Source organism: Sorex araneus, chromosome 4 (genome assembly GCF_027595985.1).
Source record: "Sorex araneus isolate mSorAra2 chromosome 4, mSorAra2.pri, whole genome shotgun sequence".
Lineage (NCBI taxonomy): Eukaryota > Metazoa > Chordata > Mammalia > Eulipotyphla > Soricidae > Sorex > Sorex araneus.
Window position 1 is genome coordinate 88,560,946 of NC_073305.1, and position 24,558 is coordinate 88,585,503.

Genomic DNA, 24,558 nt, shown 5'->3' on the forward strand with positions numbered 1-24,558 from the left:
TAAAAATAATTTTTCCAAATTAAGTATTTAAATATTTTGGTAGTGAGCATGGAAAATTAACACTGTGCCCTGATAACATATAAATGTTGACACACTTGTAAACCAATGTTACTTCAATAAATTAGAGAGAAGATACCATAACAAATAGCCTTTCTTCACTTTTTACCAAATTGTAACTATCATTCTTGGGCTCATACAGCTGTATTGGGAAATGCAAAGGACAGAACAGCAAAACTGAAAAAGCTCCCTAGCATATCTGTGGGCTCTGAATTCCAGATTTGGGTTGAAAGGCAACAGATGAAGATAGATTTTTCTTTAACAAAAATTAAATTTCAATTTTGAAGTTCTAAGGCATTATATGGGCTGGAGCGATAGCACAGTGGGTAGGGCATTTGCCTTGCACCCGGCCAACCCGTATTCTATTCCTCCACCCCTCTCAGAGAGCCCAGCAAGCTACTAAGAGTATTCTGCCCGCATGGCAGAGCCTGGCAAGCTATCTGTGGCGTATTCGATATGCCAAAAACAGTAACAACAAGACTCACAATGGAGTTGTTACTGGTGCCCACACAAGCAAATCAATGAGCAATGGGATGACAGTGATACAGTGACAATGAAGGCATTATATAGAAATTTCATAACAGATTCTATGGTAATTATGAATTTTGTGTTTGCTCTGTTTTATTTGTGTGTCTTAAAAATATGAGACTAAGTATGGTTTACCTTAGGTCCTTGCAGTCCTGGTTTCCCTGGAGGACAAGTGCAGGGAGCTGAAGTTGCACCCACATCACTGGGACCATTGAGGCACTAGAAAGACAAAAGTAGAAATAACAAATGGAAGTCATATGCATAGCGATACCTGTGTGTGTGCATCTAGACATTTCTATGAAATGATAAGGATATGCTACAGTATCCTTCTAATTTATTTTGTTTTTATTTTTTGGTTTTGGGACATACTCAGTAGTGCTAGGGGCTTACCCCTGGCTCTGTGCTCCGGGATTACTCCTGGCAGGGCCAGAGATGGAGTGAAGTGGACCACCTGCAAGCCAAGTGCCCTTTTCCCTGTATTATCTCTCATCTTCCAATTTCATTTAGGTGAATCCAATAACAATTTCAAAGCAGCAAAACATATAGTTACCAAACACCTTCAAATCACATGAAAATGAGTTCAATTTATCTAATATACTTACAGTGAATAAAAGGAAGCTAAACACGCTCACAACGCAAATATTACCTTATGAAGAATTATAGAATCCATGCCTACCTCACCATTCTGAAAGAAAAAATAACGTTTTAAGACATATTTTAATTGTATTTCTAAATTTTCTTAGTGATTTATAGATATTTCATATCTATTAAAGATGCACAAAATACCAAAATCATCAAGAGCTAAAACATTTGCTGCCACCTATCTTAAAAAATTACTTATCTATGCATGTCATTACAACATTAATAGTAATAAAGGAATATAAAAAGAGTTGTAAGTGAATATTAAAAGGCCAAGTCTTCTTGATATAATAATTAGGCAGGACTAGTAAGACATAAGGTGGGATTTATGCTCTCTTGAACTTTTTGGAAAACACTTAGGGACCAGATGGGGAATAGAACAAAATGCATGTATTAAATTTTATGTACATTTCACTAAATAATGTACTTATTACTGAATAATACATATTTATGAACAGGTTACTAATCTCTCAAACAATAATATATTAGATAAGAAAATTACAGATGCAAATAAAGATTAAGAAGCAAATCAAGTATGTCACAGCTGAGAGCATGGAAGAGACATAGAACACAATAACATGGATTATAACTGCAAATTATATCCCATCGCTTTTATTCTGTGAGATAACTAAACTCTTCGATATGCTACAGAGAAATTAATTTAAAAAGTTTCCACAACAGATCTCAAAATACAGTAACGTATTAGAACTTTTTGTAGAGTTTAATATTTAAATTAAGCATTTCCAAAAATTAAGAGGGCAAACAGATATTGATGTCAATAATTGACTCAATCATTTCTAAAAGCTTCCATAATTAATTTTTCTATAGACCCTTTAAGTGTGCTGCTCTTTATTTTCAAGTTTTCAGCATTGGATTTAGGAGTTTGATAGAAAAAGTTTGATAGAAAAAGAAGACTACAATAGTATGACCAGAGTTTAAAAGAAACTTGTAGGGCAGATGTCACTGTGAATTATGTTCTATCTTATTTGCATTAGCAAAAATATGCCATATTTTTGTCCAGAAGAAAAGAGATTGATCATTATCATTCTCTCTGCCTCTCATATAATCAGATTATATAACTTACAACTTGAAATTTTCTTCCTCTTAACACATTAGTGAAAAGACAAATGACATGAGAGTTGTTTATATTCCAGAAATATGAGAAAAATCTTATCTAATAATAGCACAGTGACAATCCAATATTCATTGTGAAGAAAACACTCATTTCCTACTCTTCAGATTTGTGTTCCTGTGACATTCTGTCAGTATATCTAATTAAACAAAGGCATTTATTTTGCGCACAGAATAGTCAAAGAATCCTGTTATCTGAGCAGATCCAGACCTGTTCCACTTGAGTGCTGGACAGATCAAAATTAGTGATGACAATATTGGGGGAAAATTCCTTTGTATGCATCATTTGCATTTGTAGAGACACATTATTAATTTTATTTCATTTTACAGTTTTGGTTCACACCCAGCTCTATTCTGGGATTTTTACTGGCTCTGTGCTCAGGGATCACTCCTGGCAAAACCTGAGGCATTGCTGGTGATTGAACCAGAGTTGGCCAAAGGCAAAACAAGTGCCTTAAGACTTGTACCATCTCTTCACCCCTACACACTGCATTTTAAAAATTATGGACCTCAAATAACTCTAATCAACATACATTTATTTCCACTATAACATTAGTTAATGAAGTCCACGTTGACATATCTGTTTTCTATTTAATGTTTTGAAAATAGTGATGGAAAACTTGAGGAATTAAAAGCAATCCTACTCACAAATCCAGGTATTTCGCATGCTGTCTCCCGATTGTTCTGTTCTGGATCACAGTAGATACGCAACTTTTGGACATCAAACTAGGAATATAAGATCAAATGTTTTCAAATTGATGTACAAGTCAATTTACGAGAACAACTCAGATACAAAAGCTGCTTCTACAGTTATTAATCATGTAAAGTATACATTGTAGGACTTAGTGAAAACAATCAATATGCAAAATCTGAATGCCTAAGATGTGATCTATCTTCCAGGAAGTCTCAGATGATTAGTTACTGGCAAAGAGTATTGTACAATGAATAGGCCCAGAACTTGCTACAATTTAAATATCTGCCAAAATATGACAAGCTGCATTACAATAGAGTAACTTTGCACATAATCACTCATTTGCATACTAAGTCTTCTCTTTATAAAAATAAAAAGTGAAAGACATAACTTCTCAAAAAATTATTTTTCAGGAAATAGTTAACTTCTGTTTATATGCACACTTATCTAAACAGAAACTGAATTTTAAAGAGACATCAAAAAAGTCACACAAACATACCTGACATGTTCTAAATTATTTTTGTCCTCATAGCCACAGAAAAAAATTTGTAACCCCCGTTCATAGCTTTAATCAACAGTTTTTCCCCAAATTCATTATTTTACCTATGCTTCTTCTGAAAAACATAAAATTAATATTTCAAAGGAATGAGGATCTCCACTCTGAAACCAATGGAACATTTTATAAATATTGAGTGTTTATGAGTATGAGTGGAGGAAGTCGAGTTTTATATGTTCACACAACCAGCAAAAACACACAATTTCGCTAAAGATTTTTCCACATTTAGGTTATCTTAAAATAATTCACAATTAAACCAGCCAACTCTGGTACTATCATCAAAAAATATCAAAAGTGTCATTTTAGACAATGCAAAAAGGAGCAGTTATTATCCACCTGGACAGTTTCTTCTTTTCCAGAGTATTTTCCTATTTGGGTTTGGCCACTGATGAAGATCCCTAAAACTGGATGTAAGGGCTTATTTTCAATCTGTTGATCATCAATATAAAGTGTTACATCTTCTTCTGTCACTAAAAGACGAATTTGATGCCAGTTTTCATCAAACAATTTCTATCAGAAAAAAACAGGAAATAAATACAAATTAAAATCCTAACAATTTTCAATACCTTTGCCCTTATTCCCTTGCTGTCAATCATTGCCAAGAAAATCCATCCCACATAGATTGTTGTACTGTGTACAAGAATCCAATGCATCTTACCCAAGATCACTCTCAAACACTACCCACCAAGCATGTCATGTGAGCCTCATTAAGTTTCTATTACATACTTTGTAGTAGCTATGTTCAAAATTTTTCTGAAACAACTTACCAAAGTTACAAAGCAGTTACAAATCTCTGAATCCAAATGACTTTTATTATTCTTCATCCATTATTCCATTGCACTTTTGAACTCCCTTCACTAGCCCTTCCTCCTGTTCTCTGACACAACCATCATAAGTCATATTTTCTTTTTTGTTTTTTGGTATTTTGTAGGAGCTTTTCTACCTCATGCAAAACACTACACACAAGTCTGTCCTTGACATTATCATTCTCCCTTTTGACTCATCTATTATTATAGGTCACTTTCTACTTTTATGAAATAAATCCCACATCTGCATCAACAGTCTGAACCTCTCTTCTATAAATCATACCTACAATTTTAATATTGGCTAGAAAAATTTTGCAATAATTTCTCACAATCAACCTGGAAAAGTAGGAACAAAATTAATTGAACTAGCACCAAACTTTCTTCCCCTCATCTGTTCCCTTAAATAATAGTATTTTCCATTTCTAACCATGACAACGTCTTTACTTCTTTCTTTAAGCTACAGTAATAACCAAATGCAAAATCACTTACTCATGATTTACTCTATATTTTCATTCCTACTGTCATAATTTAGTCTTTCTTTATTTGAATGAATATCTTTCTTTATTTGAGTAATTTTTAAACACATTTCTATCCTAAAACTTTTTCACTATAAGCAAGCTGTTCATACTTCAACTAATAACACTAAAGTTTTATAGAATAAGGAGGAAGAAGAGGAGGAGAAAGAAGAAAAAGAAGACGAGGAGAAATAGGTTGAGTAGAAGGAGGAAGAGGAGGGGAAAGAAAGAGAATAAACAAAAACTCTGACCATGACAAGTATGTTATCAAGACCTTTTGATGGAATCCTATCGTCCACTGAATAAAGAATAAACTCCTTGGTATGGATTTCCAAGTCTAAACAGATTGAGATTATTCCTTGGTAGCCTTTTCTTTCATAACTTTTATCCTCCAAGCATTAGGAAACAACAATTTCTATTCTCTAAACAAAATCCATGCATTTCAACTATGCATGACCACTCAGTAACTCACTACCTATTTACTAAACATGACTCTTTCCATCAAAATCCTACACAGTACTCAAGATCCAGTGCTAAAATCATGCAATTTATGGAGACAGCCACATTTTATTAGAACACACTTGGCCCTCCACATTCTGTATGACCATTAGATACTAGGATATTTGGATCTTCCACAATAATCTTTGAAGGACAGAAACCTGCCTTATTCATTTATCATTTTTTATAAAACAAAACACATCATCTTTAATGATAATGGCAGATTTTTTTAGTTTTTCAATAAGTTGATCTGCTTACTAAGTGAATAAATATTTTAAATGAATAATTTCATATATAGCTATACATTGATTAAACCATTAGAATTAAAATTTCATAAAATAATGATCAAAATAATTTTATATTTATATTATGAATACATCTGACTTGAAAAGTCTACTTAATTTTACAATATTGATTTTATTAACTTTGTGTTTCATTTGGAGAAAAAAAATGCATCAATTAAATGGAAATTCTAAACCCTTTATCAATCTGTATTTAATGTGCTAACAAATAGGCCTTTATCTCTATACTCTACAGGATCTGGTAGCATAAGACAGAAAGCATAGACATTGCAACAGGCTGGAACAAAGTTCAATTTTCAATAGTACCACTTACTAAATGTGTTATTTTTGAGAAGGAACTTAAAATCCTTGAACCTTGATTTCTCTGTCTGTAAAATGAGAACAACAGCAACTTCCTTGGCTAATTATTATAAATAAACTTATCTGGCTTCTATTAGTAGGCACTCAAAAATTTTAGTTACCTCTCTCTTTCATCTCATATAATTTCCTTCCCATTGTAGCTATTATTCAGTAAAACAATATTAAATTAAAAACAGAGTATCTTTTCATCATGTTAAAATCATACTTGTCTTCCCCCAACACACACAAATATCAGTGTTTCTCCAGGAAAACCACAGTCACACCAGGCAGCTTTACCTTCACTGGAGGATCAGAAAAAATGACCACTTGTGAGCCATTAATTATACTCGTTGTTGTAAATAGCAAGGTTTTATCCACACCATTTAAGGTAACTGCTATTTGTGGTCTTCCATCAATTGTTAAAATTCTCCACAAATCCCACATTTTCTTGACCTTAAATCTCTGAGTTGAGACAAACACATACGATGGAGGAAGGCCTTCTGGGAAGACATTGCTAAAAAGGAACAACATGCAGAAACCTGAAAAATTATGAACATATCAAAAGACAAATCTTTTAAATCAACATATACTGTTTACCTTGTGAATTCTGATAAATCAACTTTTGATGTTACTTCATATCCTTTGATCTTTGTTGGTGAAAGTTGGATTCTTTTTTTAACCTTTTTTTTCACACCCAAGCCTAAAAGAATATCAAATCCCTTTTCATCTCGAGCTATCACTGGAATTCGTGTTGGACAGACAGACTCTACAGGACAAAACACAGCCAGTAAAAGATGATTAGTAAGGATTACTCTAACCAATAAAATATATATATATCATATGATATGCAGACAAATGTTTAAAATCATTTTTGTGCCATTTTTCAACAAAACATATGGGAATATTTTTGTGGTTTTTTTAATTTTTATTTATTTATTTTCATTTTTTAATTTATTTATTTTTTATTAGTTTATTTTTAATTAGAGAGTCATCGTGAGGGTACAGTTACAGATCCATACATCTTTGTGCTCATGTTTCCCCCATACAAAGTTCGATAACCCATCCCTTCACCAGTGCCCATTCTCCACCACCAGTAAACCCAACATCCCTCCCCCCCTCCCCAGTCCCGTCTCCCCCCACCCCACCCTGCCACTATGGCAGGGAATTCCCTTTTGTTCTCTCTCTCTCTGATTAGGTGTTGTGGTTTGCAATAAAGGTGTTGAGTGGCCATTGTGTTCAGTCTCTAGTCTGTATTCGGCCCGCATCACCCTTCCCCCACATGACCTCCAACCACATTTTACTTGGTGGTCCCTTCCCTGAGTTACCCAGAATGAGAGACCAGCCTCCAAGCCATGGAAACAATCTCCTGGTACTTATTTCTACTATTCTTGGGCGTTAGTCTTCTAGTCTATTATTCTATATTCCACAGATGAGTGCAATCTTTCTATGTCTGTCTCTCTCTCTTACTGACTCATTTCACTTAGCATGATACTTTCCATGTTGATCCACTTATATGCAAACGTCATGACCTCATTTTTTCTAACAGCTGCATAGTATTCCATTGTATAGATGTACCAGAGTTTCTTCAACCAGTCATCTGTTCTAGGGCACTCGGGTTTTTTCCAGATTCTGGCTATTGTAAACAGTGCTGCGGTGAACATATAAGTGCATATGTCACTTCGACTATACTTTTTGGCTTTTCTGGGATATATTCCCAGCAGTGGTATTGCTGGGTCAAATGGGAGCTCAACCTCTAGTTTTTTGAGAATCGTCCATACTGTTTTCCAAAAGGGCTGAACTAGCCGGCATTACATATGGGAATATTTTTGGCATCTGGCAAGAGACACCTCAGTTTTATCTTTCTCCATAAAAGAATAGACATAAAATTAAAATGTAGGAGGAATATTTCTCAATTCAGTTTTTAAAGGGCAACATTGCAATGGAGGATGCATTTCAGTGCTTTGAATATGAGGTGACAGAATCTTTAATAATTAGATAACTAAGTTCTTAGATCTGAGTTGAACTCTATAATTCCCAGTAACTAGGAATCAAAAATATACACTGTTCTATTTTCTGTTCTAGCAGTTTACTATTTATCGCTACTTGATTTTGTTACCTTGGTATAAACTTAACCTTGGGTCTCTTCTATTCATGAAAATTCTTTAAGTGGATCTTTTATCTCATCTATAATCATTTATATTATATATTAATCACATCTATAAATAAGTTTCTTATATATCACTAAAGTTTGCATATATAAATAACTATAAAAAATCACAAGGATATGATAAATTCCTCATTTTTCAAGGAAACTAATACCCCAAGTTATGTGGGAAACTTCATCTGGTTAAATGTCATTTATTTTACCACATAACTGCATCAATGTTTCAGATTATTCAAGATCCTTACATAATATATACCTTGAGTATGACTATTTATATTTTATAGGGCAGTTGAAAAATTAAAGAACAAACTACTAAAATAATTTAAGATAATAACTCTAATATAACATCAATACAATACAAAGTAAGGAGATGGATTTTATTAGCTTAATATGTATAATACTATCTTGTGCAATAAAATATTTAAAATGTTTGATATAAATTATATATAATATTAGAGCTAGAAATTTTACTCTTCAGGTAGCAAGATAATGAGTTTTGAAGAGATTCAGTTAGGAATCAAACACACAGAAAGAGTAAATTCGGTATGGAATCAAGTGATTTGTATGATACTGTACACCATTAATAAAACGTGCTGGCTTAGCAACACAGGACTGAGTTATTCTCCACCTCACTTTGGAAGCAGGGTCTGTGCACACATGGTACTGAAAGGACACCAAAACATACTATCTTCACATACCCACGGCTTCATAGGGAAGGGGGGAAAGAAGTAAAGATTTTCAAACGAAACAGCAAACAGCTTTATCCAACTTGCTTGGATGGAGAGAAGGTAGGGAAAAACCATGTTCCTTTGCATTACCATCAGCACCAAAAGTCACACTATTATGATTTCTATTCCCATGAATTCTGTTTTATATATTCCTTATCTTATATAAATGAACAAGGTGGTATCTTTTTTGTAGTTTATTTTTGATTGGGTTTTGGGGATGCTAATAACTTCTGGTTCTGTGCTCAAGACAGTCCTGACAGTGCACAGAGAATCATTGCAATGCTGGCCAGGATCGACAGGATACAAAACAAGCACCCAACTTCCTGTGCCATATGTAGTATCTTTTTTATTGTTGTTAGAGCCAAATGTGACAGTGCTCAGTGAGCCATGTTGTGCGAGGGAGAGATCATAGGACCTGTGCTCTACTATTTTAGCCATGCCCCCAGTCCCTAATTTCCATTTTCATTTACTCTTGTTTGTTCAGTGATTCAATAGAATCATCTGTGTTGCATGAAACAGCAGTTTGTTCTTTTCTGCTGCTTTATGGTATTTCCCTTGTATGAACTATCCCATTATATAATTATCCATTTTCCTATGGGTAATGATTTGAGTTGTTTCCAGGTTTGGGTTCTTGTGAATAAAGTTTCTAAAGTTTTGAATGTGTGCTTTGGTGAATGTAAAAATTTATATCTGTTAGGGGCTGGAGCAATATCACAGTGGGTAGGGTGTTTGCCTTGCACGCAGCTGACCCGGGTTCGATTCCCAGCATCCCATATGGTCCCCTGAGCACCGCCAGGGGTGATTCCTGAGTGCAGAGCCAGGACTAACCTCTGTGCATTGCTGGGTGTGACCCAAAAAGCAAAAAAAAAAAAATTATATCTGTTAAATATGTAGGAATAGGATTGCTTTTTTCATATTCTGTGTTCTATTATACTAGGTATTGTCAAAAACTTTTGAAACTTGTGCCAATTTTTATTCTTATTCACATGCCCATTGTCAAAGTGATAGAAGGGTTATATGCATAAACTGTGTCATTGGTAAATAGTTATTTCCATAATACTTCAGAGAGAAAAAAGGGGAGAGTGAGTTATGCACATTCATTTTTAACTAATCTAATAAAAAGAATGAATGTTTCCTTGTTTATGTCTTTCCTAGAAATAATTAACTTGTGCAGTTTAATCTAGATCTGATCATAAACACCAACAACATGTCAATAAGTGGTAATTTGTGTTTTCTGAATCATGCCTTTGTAATTATAGTTTTTCCAATAAAATATAAACACATTGTGTTCTCTATTGAAAACATTAGCTCTATTTTAATTAAAAGAATGGAAAATTCATATTTTGGATATATTACAATTCCCTGACAATGTAAATTATCTTCAATCCATTTAGATTCATATTCTTTTAATCCACAGATAGAATTCATATGATTACTTATTAAAATATTTTATTTGGTCCTAACCCAAAATTTTGGTCCTAATCCACAAAATTTCTTCTACCTCCCTTTTATTATTTCCCCCCAACCCATCTCAGTTCCTGTGAATTTGTCACATGGTACAGAGACAGCAGAACAATTACATGAGGAGAAAGTGAGGTTAACCATATTCCATTATAAAATCGTGAGAGCTAAAACACTTCCTATATCCATAAACATCCTTGATGTACTGGTCCTGGGTTCCAATACTTCTCCACTACCCTCATGATTTCTATTGTATATAAACTAAACTGATAGGGATATATTTTAGGCCATTATGACAAATTATTTTCAGGTGTAAATTTGATAAAATTACTCAACAACCTTCAAGTCAGAGTATTACTTAGAGTATAAGCTGGGGGTAATTTTTAAATGAAAAGAAATTCAGGCGAAATTCTGAACACTCTTCTAAGGTGAGATGCACCATTCTGAAGAATACTGGGATGAAACAAAGAGCCCTAATGTTTAGACAACAAAGGATTCTCTCTCTCTCTCTCTATCTCTCCCCCTCTCTCTCTCCTCGCTCCCTCCCTACAATTTTTATCTGATCCATAACCATCTGGCCTCTTCTGAGCACTCCAGATCACACAATCTTATAAAACATAATGTTCAAGGGACAGGGCACTAGCTCCATGGGCCACAGTGCATGCCTTGCTTCCAGGAGGCCTGGGTTCACTTCCTAGAAGCACAACCCCCTGAGTACTGTTGGAAGTGAGCCCCAAGCACTGAGCCAAAAGTCGTCTCATAGCACCACAAGGTATGGTCCAAAAACCAACCAGAAAAATAAAGACATTTTTCTGTTTTCATCCCAAAGTCAGGATTGGTTACAAATGGAACATTAAAAACACAGTTTTCTAGAGCCTGCTCTTTAAAACTCACATCTGTACATGGGCAAGTTCAATTGACCTAAATCAAAATATGAGTCCTGACATGGAGTAATTCAAGCCATAGGTTTGCTTGTTGGACGCTCTTGAAAATGCTGAGAGATCTTTTAGGACACAATAGGCAGTTCCCTTTTTCTTCAATCTGATCCACTTAACCCAGGCCTGGCTAACTCAGAAAAGAAAGAAAAGAGTGACACTCAGAAGACGGTCAAAAGGAAGCCCTGGAGTATATTCTTCACAGTGGTATTGATCTAATGATATATAGGCTAAAAAGACTTTCTCAGAATTTCATTTTCCAGTAAGGAAGTTGAAATATCCCGGACAACCCCAAAGTTGAGAACAGCTGTGCTGAAGTCAGCAGTAAGACCTGAGCACTGCTGGGTGTGGCCCCAAACAAAAACAAAATAACAGCTAATAAAATCACAAACCTAGGAAATAGTTATAGATGTTTAAGAATCTAAAGAAATCCATACAACAAACCTCATCTTTAATGAAATTGTTAAAAACCAAAACAGGGCCAGGGATGGCGCAAAAAGATAGAGCATGTGACTTACTTGCACAAGACAGCAAGTTCACACTCAGGCATCTCAGCCCGCCCTCCACTCCAGGCACTGCTGGGTACAGTCCTGTGTTCTCAGTACCTACCACTGGGGTGGCGCTGGTGAACACCCGCACCTCAGAACTAACAAGCACCCTGTCACTGGTGTCTGAGCACTGATTTATCAGGCCTATCCCTCTAGAGTAAGTATCACCTAGAATGGCCCTTGGGTCTCTGAGAGGTCTCTGACCTCCCAGGGAGGTCACTGTAAGAAAAATAAAGGTAGACTCTTAGAAGCAACAAGAAAAAACAATTATTATGCACCATGAATATACTTAATACTAAATAGGAAAGATTTACCGTGGAAACAGTAATGGTCACTAGAGATCCATTAGAGATAAGATATCCACAGTGTTGAAAGACAGAAAAGCACAACTAAATTGCCATTACCACCACAAATTGTCCTTTAAAAGTAGAAATAAAAGTAGAAATAAACATTTCACAAATTCAACAACAAAATAACCAACTGTGGGTGTCTAGCATCACTAGAGCTGCCTTACAGGAAAAACTAAGTCCTTTAAAGTAAAATGAAAGATGATTAGACAATGAACAGAGGCATTGGAAAGCAAAAAATCTGCAGGTAAAGACAAATCTGTACAAGACGACAGCACTTTAATGCTTTACAGAACACAAGAATATCTAAAACTGTAATACTATAATAGTATTGAGAATCACTTCTAAGTTAGATGTGCAACTTGAAAAATAGAAAATTTTCAATAACTAAACATTTGTTAATATATACAATTAGATTAATGATACAAAACAGATTTTTAAACGTTTTAATTCAGAAATTGTAATTAAGTGTTGTTAGAGACAAAGGACATTGTATAATAACAAGTTAACTTGAGACATAGTAGCACTGTAGCACTGTCATCCCATTGTTCATCAATTTGCTCCAGCAGGCATCAGTAACATCTCCATGTGAGACTTGTTACTGTTTTTGGCATATCGAATATGCCACGGGTAGCTTGCCAGGCTCTGCCGTGAGGGCAGGATACTCTCAGTAGCTTGCCAGGCTCTCCGACAGGGATGTAGGAATTGAACCCGGGTCAGCTGTGTGCAAGGCAAACGCCCTACCCGCTGTGCTATCACTCCAGCCCATAGTAATTGTAACAAATTTTAATATTTCACTTTCAGTAATATATCACCCATAAAGAATGAAAAAGGAAACAAAGGACTTAATATTACAAACCCAGTGGGTCTTACAGGTACATAGAAAACACAGATAGAACAAATATTCTTCTCATACACAAACAAAACATTCTCCAAGATTTTTAACATTAGGTCAAAATCTAAATGTTAATTTTTTCTATCCACATGAAACTCAAAATTAATGGTAGAGCAAAACTTAAACATTTCACAATCAGTGAATTAAACAGCATGCTGTTGAGCAGCCACCATGTCACAAAAATAATACAAATGGAAATTTTTTAATATGTTACGAAAAAGAAACTAAAACATCATATCAAAAGTGGGAGGCAGAAAAAGGAATAATAGTAAGGGAACTTATAATGATAATAAAAAATCCATGTTACAAAAGAGTTTTAGTACACAACCTTGCTTTATCCTTCAAGAAACTATTGAAAGAACAAAATAATTCCCAAACTAACAGAATAAAGAGCATAGCAGAAATAACATGTAAACTATGTACATGTAAACAATTAAACTATGAAAAAATATCCAAAAGATAAAGATTTTTTTAAAAGATCAACAAAACTGAAATAATTTATATTAGCTACCCGTGGCGTATTCAATATGCCAAAAACAGTAACAAGGTTCACAATGGAGACGTTACTAGTGCTCGCTTGAGCAAATCAATGCACTATAGGATGACAGTAGTGACAGTGACAGTGAACTATTAACTAAGAAAAAAAGAGAAACAATTCAGATAAATAAAAACCAAAAGATGAAACACTAAAATAAATACTAGAGAACTATCGAGCAAGCACCAGTAACATCGATAGTCCTCTAGTATTGATTTTAATGTTACATCTTTTGTTTTTTATTTATCTGAATTGTTTCTCTTTTTTTCTTAGTTAATAGTTCACTGTCACTGTCACTACTGTCATTCCATTGCTCCCATGTGCTGGAGTGATAGCACAGTAGGTAGGGAGTTTGCCTTGCACACGGCCGACCCGGGTTCAGTTTCTCCGTCCCTCTTGCATAGCCTGGCAAGCTACTGAGAGTATCTTGCCCGCAGGGCAGAGCCTGGCAAGCTACCTGTGGTGTATTTGATATGACAAAAACAGTAACAACAAGTTTCACAATGTAGATGTTACTGGTGCCTGCTTGAGCAAACTGATGAGCAACAGGATGACAGTGATACAGAGATACTAGAGAAGTATAAAGGTACATAAGAGACAGCAATAAATTCACAACAAACTGCATAACTAAGAAAAATCCTGGATTTATTTTTCCCCCAGGCTTAACTACTCCTAGTGTAGTTCAGGGAACTATATTGGGAACTGGGGATTGAATCCATGTCAGCTACACACAAGGTAAGCACCCTCCCCCGGTATAATTTTTCCAACCCCAAGAAATAAATTCCTAAACTAAAAGCCTACCACAATGGAAAAATGAAGAAATAGAAAATCTGAACAAACCGTTAACTCTTAAGAACATGGAATCAATAACCAAAAGCCTCAGGACACTAGTGAATTCTGTCAAACTTTTGATGAAAAACTAATGCAATACTTCTCAAACTCTTATAAAAAATCAAGCAAGAAAAACATGCTTCCAAAATCTTTTATGGTCTCAGCATTAGATGGTTACTAGAAAGAAAAACACAAATATATAATACAGAAAGCCATAAATTAAAAAGCATGACAAGAAAAACCATAGGTCAATATTCCTCAGAACTATAGATGCAAAAATTTTCCACAAAACACTAGCAACTTAAATACAAAATCATATAAAATATTAAAGGATTATAAACAATAGAAAAATGAGATTTATTTTTTGTATGAAAAGATGTTCCTAACTATGAAGTTAACTAGTGGAATACATAATATAAAGGAATAAAGGAAAAATTACATAATCATCTCAGTTTAGAGAAAGCAAAAATTTGACGAAATTACTAACTTTTCAGGATAAAAACATTCACCCAAACAAGATTCAGAAGGAACATACTTCAACTCAATAAATTTCAATATGAGAAGTCCACAATTAATACACTAAAATGAAGATAAATCGAAAGCTTCTCCTCCAATAACAGGAATAATGCAAGTATGTCCACTCTTTACCACTTCAACTCAACCTAGCACTAAAAGTAACAGCAAAGCATCAGGAATAAATTTAATGAAGGAGGTAAAAGACTTAAATTCTGAAAACTAAAAAACACATCTGAAAAGAATTAAAACAAAAAAGTGTAAAAAATTTTTATCCTTACTGATTGGAAAGCTCATTGTAAAAATGACCATATTACCCAAAGTTATTTGATGATTTAGTGCTATTGCAGTGGCCAGTCACAGAAGAGAAAATATTGCATAACTTAAGGAATGATCAAAAGAAGCCAAATTCATGGTGACAGAAAATAAAATAGTGGCTTCCAGGACTAGGTGTAGGAAGAAAATGGGGGGAATTAAGGTTCAAAGGGCATGAATTTTAATCATGCAACAGGAAAAGTTTTGGATGTCTACATTATGTTTAAAGTTAAGAATATTGAAATTATATACTTTAAATGTTCTAAGAGAAAGATGTCATATTACTTATTTTACCATAATACAAATAGAAAAAGAAAAATTCTAATACATTAGAATCAGAGAAATAAATCATTGACCATCATAAAAAGATGGTCCTGACATAAGGAAAATATAGAATATTCCTCCAGGGAAATGATAGAGCTGCAAATATGAAAGAATCCATGTTGGAACAAAGAGGTAAGTAAAATTTTGTTCATTGTGGATCAATGACAGAGAAGCTTAATATGTGCAATATTTGGAAATGGTAATCATCTATATGAGTATTTCAGTAGAAATAAACTATTTTGACCTCAAACAAGTGAATTTGTCAAGTGATTAAAAAATAATTTCCATGATTTCAGATGATCACAATATAGCAATGCATTTATTCAGAGCATTATTTATAACCCAATACAGCAGAGTGTAGTGCAAAAGTGCCTATTTATTCCAAAGGGACATTCACAAAAATTACATTTTCAAACAGAAACTGTGCAGCACATTTGTAAACTACAGTAGACAAAAGTAATAAATTCTATTTTAAAGGGAAATCAAGAAATATTTAGGAAGATTTAAAAATTATTTTCTAACCAACTATAATTTAACTAAAATAATTTTATTCTACTTAAACGTATTCACTCTTTTATGAATAACTGGAATTTTAAAAAAACAGATTTTATCAGAATCAACACCCACATATATTCTGAAATAAACAGTGAACAGGCATACTCGATCAGATAAATTTACATTTTAGTATAAATTTCATCATCAATTTTTACTATTTTAATAATATACATAGATTTAAAATTAAAACAATCTAGCTAATATAACAATGATTTTGGTTTTGTTTCAGCTTTTGGGCCATACCTTGTGATGCTCAGGGGCTAATTCTGGCTCTGTACTTAGGGGTCACTCTTGGGGTGCTTGGGATCAAACCGGGATCAGCCATATGCAAAGCAAACCTTAACTTTTACACTATCCCTCTGACCCTATCAGTGTGGAAATATAAATCTGCTCAGTATGCTTAAATTGACAAATGTCAGCACAGTTTTACCACAAGTGACATGTAAGAAAAATGTGATAATCACTTGGTATACTTCTAAAGTTTAAGTAAAACAACAACAACAAAAAACCTAGTCCTTAATATTCTATACTAACTTATCTACAAATAACTTCAAAAATATTTTCTTAACCATATTCCCCCAACAAATATGTAGAAATTTGAGGAGTTTTAACTGTTTTATTGACAAAATATGTTTTCTAACCAATTATCATCTTAAAAATGATCAATTGTGAGCCAATCAAATTTGGGAAATTTTATAAACTGAAAATAGACTTTTCCATCTTATAGGAGCATAATAGTTTAGACATGCAGTTTATATATTTTAGGTATATCCCTACAATATGAAAATCAAATATCTATTCTCCATCAAAAAAACCAGAATACAGCATAATAAAGCCTAAAAGTATTAAAGTTTACCCAAATCAAGACTTTCTCATACCATGAAGTTATCACAAACATGAAGTTATGCTTTTATAGAATAAGCATTCTATGAGTATAATAAATTCTATAACTACTATAAATAGCATCATTCTTTGTACAAACATGATGATGCAAACATAATAAAAGACTATTAAAGATGATGTTTTCAAATGTTCTCTCAAGTACAATTTTTAACATTTTTCACAGGTTTAAAAATGTTAGTAATTTGAAACTTGTGTCTGAAGAAAGGATAAGAGAATTCATTCAGTGTTTGTGTGATAATATTCAGTTATTTATACTCAAAACACTTAGAAATTAATTAAACTTACAAAAATAGGAACATCAGAGGCTACAGATGGGAATCATCAATACCTCACACACCCATGTATATGAGGCCCTGGGGTAAAATCTCTATCCCAGCACTAGAACATACGAAAGCTGGCAAATGAATCATTATATGAGATTGTCTGCTGTTGTGTTAATAAAAAATAAAAGTTTTAAATGCAACAATGGAGTATATGATATTATGAAAATGTTTAGAATGTTATTCTTAAAGCAGACAGATGGATAAATTTCACAGACACACTGAAATTTAAAAAGAAAAAGACTGGAATAAAAACAGTGGAAAATTCAGGATAAGGATTGATATCATTTTAAGGGATGTAATTTTCTTCTTATTTTCTACCATCTACACAAAATACCATAACTCAAAGGAAAAACTTCAAAGATAGCAAAATCTTAATATCTTCCAACTGCAGATTTGATAATAAATGATTGTGCCTGGAACCTAAATTTACTGGAATAGATAGAACACAAAAGTGTATACAAATCTCAATTTTTTAATTTTTGCGTCACACCCGGCGATGCACAGGGGTTACTCCTGGTTCTACACTCAGGAATTACTCCTGGCGGTGCTCAGGGGACCATATGGGATGCTGGGATTCAAACCCGGGTTGGCCTCATGCAAGGCAAACGCCCTACCCACTGTGCTATCGCTCCAGCCCCCTCAAATCTCAATTTTAACAGTACAAATAATTTGACATGAAATACAAATATCTGCACCAAGTAGATGAATAGGTTATGCCAACATGTGAGAAAGTACTATTGTTTTGCATATGGAACATCATATGCCTGAAAATCAGGATGCCTAAAGAAAGATAAAAAGAAAAAAATAAACTGTTTCCGAAGTATATTAAGTCTTACCTTCACAAAGTTTCTGTTTCATCACCTCCCTGATTTTGGATATTGCAATATAATCTTCCACGTAAAACACATAAGTGGATGAAGGCTTGTTGGCAATTGCTCTAAGCTCTGTATCTTCTGTTTCTGAGCCCACACCAATAGCAAATAATGTGATCTTATTGTCTCTTGCTGCTTCTGCTGCCTCCTTTACTTCATCTTGGGATTTGCCATCTGTGAGTACGACTGCTATCTTGGTCAGAAAACGTGAGGACTTGGCAAAAAGGTAATCAAGTGCAAACTGGATGGCTTTTCCAGTTCGTGTGTTTCCTCCTAAATAGTGTATGGATTCCATAGCTGCCAGCAAGTTCTCTCCTGAATCATGGCTTCCAAGGGGAATCTCTAGGACAGGGTAGTCACTGTATTGGACCACTCCAACCTGGATGAACTTTGGCCCTATATCAAAGTTTTTTGTGATATTGACAAGCCAGTTTTTCACTATTTCAAAATTTTCTGGACCAACACTATAAGAGCCATCTAAGATAAAAACTAAGTCTGTTGGAGCAGTACGACAACCTATAAGAAAAGAGAAAGCATTCAGAACAGTCAAAATAGAAAATATTCAAAAACAAACATTGTTTAGTGTTAAATTCAGTGCGTATGAATGTAATTGAATTTAGGGCCTCACACAAGCAAAGCATGAACTCTACAAGTAAACCACATCCCTAGCCTTAACTGTGTGGGATTTTTTTTCAAATTAAGCAGAGGGAAGAAATAATTTTCATATATAGTATATATATACTCATACACAAATATCAAATCACTAAGGTATGTACTTTAATTTTTTTTTTTTTTTTGCTTTTTGAGTCACACCCAGCAATGCTCAGGGGCCACTCCTGGCTCTGCACTCAGGAATTACCCCTGGCCGTGCTCAGGGGACCATATGGGATGCTGGGAATCAAACCCGGGTTGGCCGTGTGCAAGGCAGACACCCTACCTGCTGTGCAATCACTCCAGCCTCTGCACTTTAATTTTTATAAGTTGTTATATCAATTAAACTTAGTCTCTTGCCCTGGCACCTGACTGTCTTCACCGGGGCCCCTCAGAGGTGGGTTGAGTCTCCCTCCCCTCCCCAAGCAGAGTCCCAACAGCCGAAGACCTCTGGAACTCAGCTACAGCCATGCTCAAGGCCCCTCCCCACATACTTGGATGAGCCTCACACATGAAGGAACCTGCAGAGGAACCCAGGTGTGGGACCCGGGGCTGAGATCTCCAAGCCTGCTCGGATCAGGACTGGGCCTCTTCCACCCAGATCCCCCATTTTCCAACCAACTGTCACCAGCGCCGTGTAATCTCATCAATGGCCAACATCCAGAGACTATAAAACCAAGCTCCTGGAAGCTTATAAAACCAATATCCCACTTCTCAGCTGCACAACATCTGATAGCCTAGTTCTCCCTCTCAGAGAACCTGGCAAGCTACCAAGTGCTTCCTCCCCACACGGGAGAGCCTGGCAAGCACCCCGTGGCGTATTCATATGCCAAATACAGTAACAATGATGGGTCTCATTCTCCTGACCCTGAAAGAGCCTCTAATGTGGCATCGTTGGGAAGGACAAGTAAAGAGAGGCTGCTAAAATCTCAGGGCTAGGATAAATGGAGATGTTATTGGGCCCGCTCGAGCAAACGGACAATCAACGGGATGATAGTGATAGTGATAGTGATCAATTAAATCACTATAAAGCTGAAGTTTAAAAAAGACAAGAATAGTTATTTCATAGTATTCATAGTAGCTTTGCAAAGATTTAATGAGAAATGTTGCCTATCTTATAAAAAATTATAAATGAGGACTATTATTTCTGTTAATATTTAAAAATTTTTTTATTTTAGGGATTAATAATTCAGCTTCAAAAGTAGGAATGCATATTCATCAAATATACATTATTTAGATATGTCAATATTTGTGGATATTTTCATAAAGCAACAATTTTATTGTTGCCCTGTTAGGCCAATAAAAATAAATAAATGCATTTTCTGCAATACACTAACATATTTGTTTCAAGTTAACAGAGAAATATGTTAATTTAATGCTCGTATGAGATGTTGACAAAATAAATTTACTAATGAGTGGGAAAAGAAAATAAAAACAATTTCTGCCAACTTTGGAACTTAACTAGAGAATCTATGTTTTTTGATAGAACTGCTAAAAGTTAAGTGTGTTCAGACACCAGTCACTCATACTACATTCAAGATAAGATGAATTTCTAAAGGAAAGATGTCTCATCTTCAGGCAATAATACAACCAAAACATTTACTTGTTATAAGTGAATCTATGTTCCTACAATAAAGCTATTTCTTTCTCTATTTGGAAAATGGTTCATGTTTCGAGATAGCAGGAAACACATGTGATCAGCATAGTATATCTTAAGAGTTTTATGACTGGGTGGGAAAAGGACTATGTTGGTAAAAGTTACACCAAAAGAGTTCTAGAGGCGAGTGGGGTGGAGGGGACTGGGTGGGGGTGGTGGAAGGAATGCTGGGACCACTGGTAGTGGAAAATGGGCACTGGTGAAGGATGGGTACTTGGTCATTGTATGACTGATACACAGTGCAAAAGTTTGTAAGTCTGTAACTGTACCTCACGGTGATTCATTAATTAAGCATTTAAAATAATAATAATAATAACAAATAAATAATAATTAGAAGTCTCATTATTTCTTTGTAAAATACATAAGTTGTCTTTAATTTTTTTTTATCTATATATATGCAGACTGGATACCTACTCTGTTCCTATGTGTCAAACTAGTATTTGTTTCAAAGATACATAAGACAGGGCAAAAAAAGAACACAGAGTAAAGTCAATAACTGGCTGGCTGGGGAAAGTACAGAGTATTATGAGAACATTTAAGAGGAGTTAGAATTTTAACAATAGAAAGTCACCGGAAGGTCTTGTGAGATAACTGAAAGGCAACCAGAGACGTGAGTGGAGAGCTCGACCAGTGCAAGAGACATTCTACTCAGAAGACAGCACAGGCAGAGGTCCAGAGACGACAGAGAGACACAGTCTTAAAGACAAACTGGTTTGTTCAGGTACATCCAAGAGTTTCAAATGGCAAACAGAAAAATAGGCAAAAAGAGATTTACTTCTCTCCTCCTTCCTAATTTCTGCAAAGCAGCGAAAGCACTACTGTTTCTATGTATGATTCATACTCAAAAGAGCACATTTCTCTGGAGATGATGTGCTGGAAGATGAGATGTCAGGTCATATGATAGGAAAAGTCAAAGTCTTTTTTTTTTGACTTAATATTGTTCTCAGTTATACAGATACCCACTTTAAAGTTATAAGCTTCTGCTGCATCCCAAACTTCATATTGGAATTATCAAAATCTCAGTGATAATATTGAAGCAAAAATAAAATGTCCAGTGATAATTCATACTAGCATCATTTAGAACACTTTTGAATTAACATCTTTTAGAACTAATCTTTAGATCTAATATTCTCTCCCTTACTTCCTTCTTTTTTCTCCTCTTCTGCCTTGTCTCCCTTCCGTGTGTCTTTCTTTTTCATTTACCTTTCCTTATATTCCTTATCTTTGTCTACTTACATATCTGGGATAATGAAGAAACTCATGAAAAGTTCTCAATTTAAGCCTCATCTGAATTCACCATCAGAGTAACCAATAAAGATGAAACTTGTTGCGTAAACAGGTTTAACAGTCAAAAAAAAAAAACTGTGAACAAATTTCCAAAGTCTAAAATATTAAGTATGAGTATGGCATAAGATGTCATAATAAGTGTGAGTATGAAACTACTTCTACAATGCTATGATGGTGGGGAAGCAGAGGAAGCATGAGGGACCTATTGCACTCACCCGTGCCGTGGTACCTCCTGCCAGCGAATAGAACAGGGACAGCAGGAAGAGAATTTTACCCAAAGGCAGGTTGCTGTTTTTTTTTTTTTCTGAACTCACAGAAATGCAGTCCTACTGTTATTTTTGGAAGCCGGACTGGGATTCCAGGGTTATTTTTATTGGGGTTTTGTGGATGACAAAACCCAAGAAACCAGGAAAGTTGTGTTTGCAGAGCTCTTCGATGTCACCCTTCCTGTGAAACTCACCATTGTCTGGGCCTGCTAGACACAAACTTCGAGAGTTCGTATGTCACTCGAGTCAATGGTTACAAACTCTTATGGGGTTATTCTTGGCCCTTCTTACCCTTTCCAAAGCCATGGAGATATATTTCAGAACTGCAAGGTTAGCCAAATGCACTGGTTAAAAAAAACAAGTATTGCCATTTATAAACCCCAGACAAAACACCACACTCCAAGAGACCTCCTTAGAGACATGAATTACTGGTATCATAAAAGAAGAATGCATTGAAGATCAAAAGCTCAGTTCAAGAGAAGTTACAGTTCTTAACAGATCTATGATACACGGGAATGCCCATAATTTTCGTGAATTTATTTTTCACACACACACATACAAAACTAAAAATAGAATACCTACCTTACAGAGTGCCTGAATGGGTCAAACAAACAAAACAAAATGTGAAACAGATATTAAACACTATTGCTGTAATAAATTTAAATAATTTAAATAATAATAAAATTAAATTTAAATAAACAGAATGACTGCATTCATTTGTGGTATATAAAAACACATAGTAGGGGCCGGAGCGATAGCACAGCAGGTAGGGCGTTTGCCTTGCACGCGGCCGACCCGGGTTCAATCCCCGGCATCCCATATGGTTCCCCAAGCACCGCCAGGAGTAATTCCTGAGTGCAAAGCCAGGAGTAACCCCTGAGCATCGCTGGGTGTGACCCAAAAAAGCAAAAAAAAACAACATAGTAGAACACTAATATCCATGGTCAGTGAAAATAGGGGCTACGAGGACTAGTCAGTGGTTGAAATCAACCACAAGTATGTGTCGGGCTGATGGTAGAGAAGATACAGAAGAGACCACTATGACAGTAATAGCTGGGAATGATCATCTGAGTATTAAAACTAGTCAAGAGATATTCTTGATAACCTTTCAGTATCAACATTGCAAACCACAATGCCTAAAAGGAGACAGGGAGAAGAGAAAGAGAGAGAGAGGCAGAGACAGGGAGAGAAGAAAAGCCCCTGTCATGGAGGCAGGCTGCGGGGGAGGGTGTTGGGAGGGAACCTGGGGACACTGGTGCTGGGAAATGTACACTGGTGGAGGGATGGGTGTTGGAATACCATATGACTGAAGTCTAATCATGAATAGCTTTCTAAAGGCCTATCTCACAGTGATTCAATTAAAAATATTTTAAAAATATATTTCAATTTCAATTTAAATAAATTTAAATTTTATAATAGAGTTGTCAAACCATCTAATTCAACCATTTTGGCTAATCTAATCAACCATAGTTAATTTACAGTAGCATATATATGTTTGGGAGTTTTCTAAATGGTGGCCTAGATAGCAGAGCTGCAATTAAAGTAGCAGTCCTTTCTTAAATTACTTTCTTCCAGAGTAGAGATCTGATTGGGTTGTCATCTATATGCATTATATCACTTACATAGATTATCTCAATTTCTCTATTAGCCAAATCAGATGGTCCTGACAGGTATCACCTAGGCAGTGGTTTTATGTTCACATCAGGAAGCACCCCCCCCCCTCCACACACACACACACAAAAAAAAAACCCTAAACTAAACTTGGATTAAATACCAGACTGCTTCTTCTAAAACATGAGCAGTAACTATTTAATTCCTTGAAAATTATATGACAAAGCATCTCCTCCAATTAGTGTTTAAATTTTTTGTAATAGGAAATTATATATTAGACACAGTAATTCTTTAAAACCACTGCTTAACCCGAACTGGACTGACTTCAATGATCCATGGCCAAAAAAAGGGATAATTTTGATAGTTCTTACTTGATCTTATTTCCCCATCTTCAGCAAACACAGAGTTCCGAAGAAGCAGGACCAAAAAGAGCCAAAAAAAGATATTATGGTAAGTCATGTTTTGTTTCCTGTTGAATAAATTGGCTTCAGGATTCCTAAAAAAAAAAGAAGAAGAAGAAAAGAAAATTCATGAAAATTAAAAAAATTTATAACTACAATTCAGCAACTCTGACTGTATCTAAAGTTAATTCAGATATCTCTATATCTCTAAAACAATCAAGTTTAAACATAATCGTGAAAGAGAGAACAATAAATAGGAGATAAAAAAAGAACATAACTTTTTTCCTTAAAAATATTTCTTGGAAAAGTATAAACTTTTCTAAACCATTGGGCTTTTCTCAAAATATTTACTAGAATTCCAAAGCCTTAGCACA

General features: G+C 34.9%; 1 protein-coding gene across 1 annotated transcript in view; it reads right to left on the bottom strand.

Moving 5' to 3' along the window:
• Positions 1–24,558, bottom strand: part of COL21A1 (collagen type XXI alpha 1 chain) — a 216,607-nt gene that overhangs the window by 108,626 nt on the left and 83,423 nt on the right. Inside the window, exons 2-9 of the mRNA XM_004605865.2 lie at positions 24,155–24,279; positions 18,276–18,827; positions 6,660–6,828; positions 6,360–6,576; positions 3,939–4,112; positions 3,004–3,081; positions 1,262–1,270; positions 721–804 (exon numbers count right to left, since the gene is read on the bottom strand). Coding sequence (XP_004605922.2) covers positions 721–804; positions 1,262–1,270; positions 3,004–3,081; positions 3,939–4,112; positions 6,360–6,576; positions 6,660–6,828; positions 18,276–18,827; positions 24,155–24,242 — 1,371 coding nt within the window. The 5' untranslated portion in view covers positions 24,243–24,279. The remainder of the gene's footprint in view (positions 1–720; positions 805–1,261; positions 1,271–3,003; positions 3,082–3,938; positions 4,113–6,359; positions 6,577–6,659; positions 6,829–18,275; positions 18,828–24,154; positions 24,280–24,558) is intronic.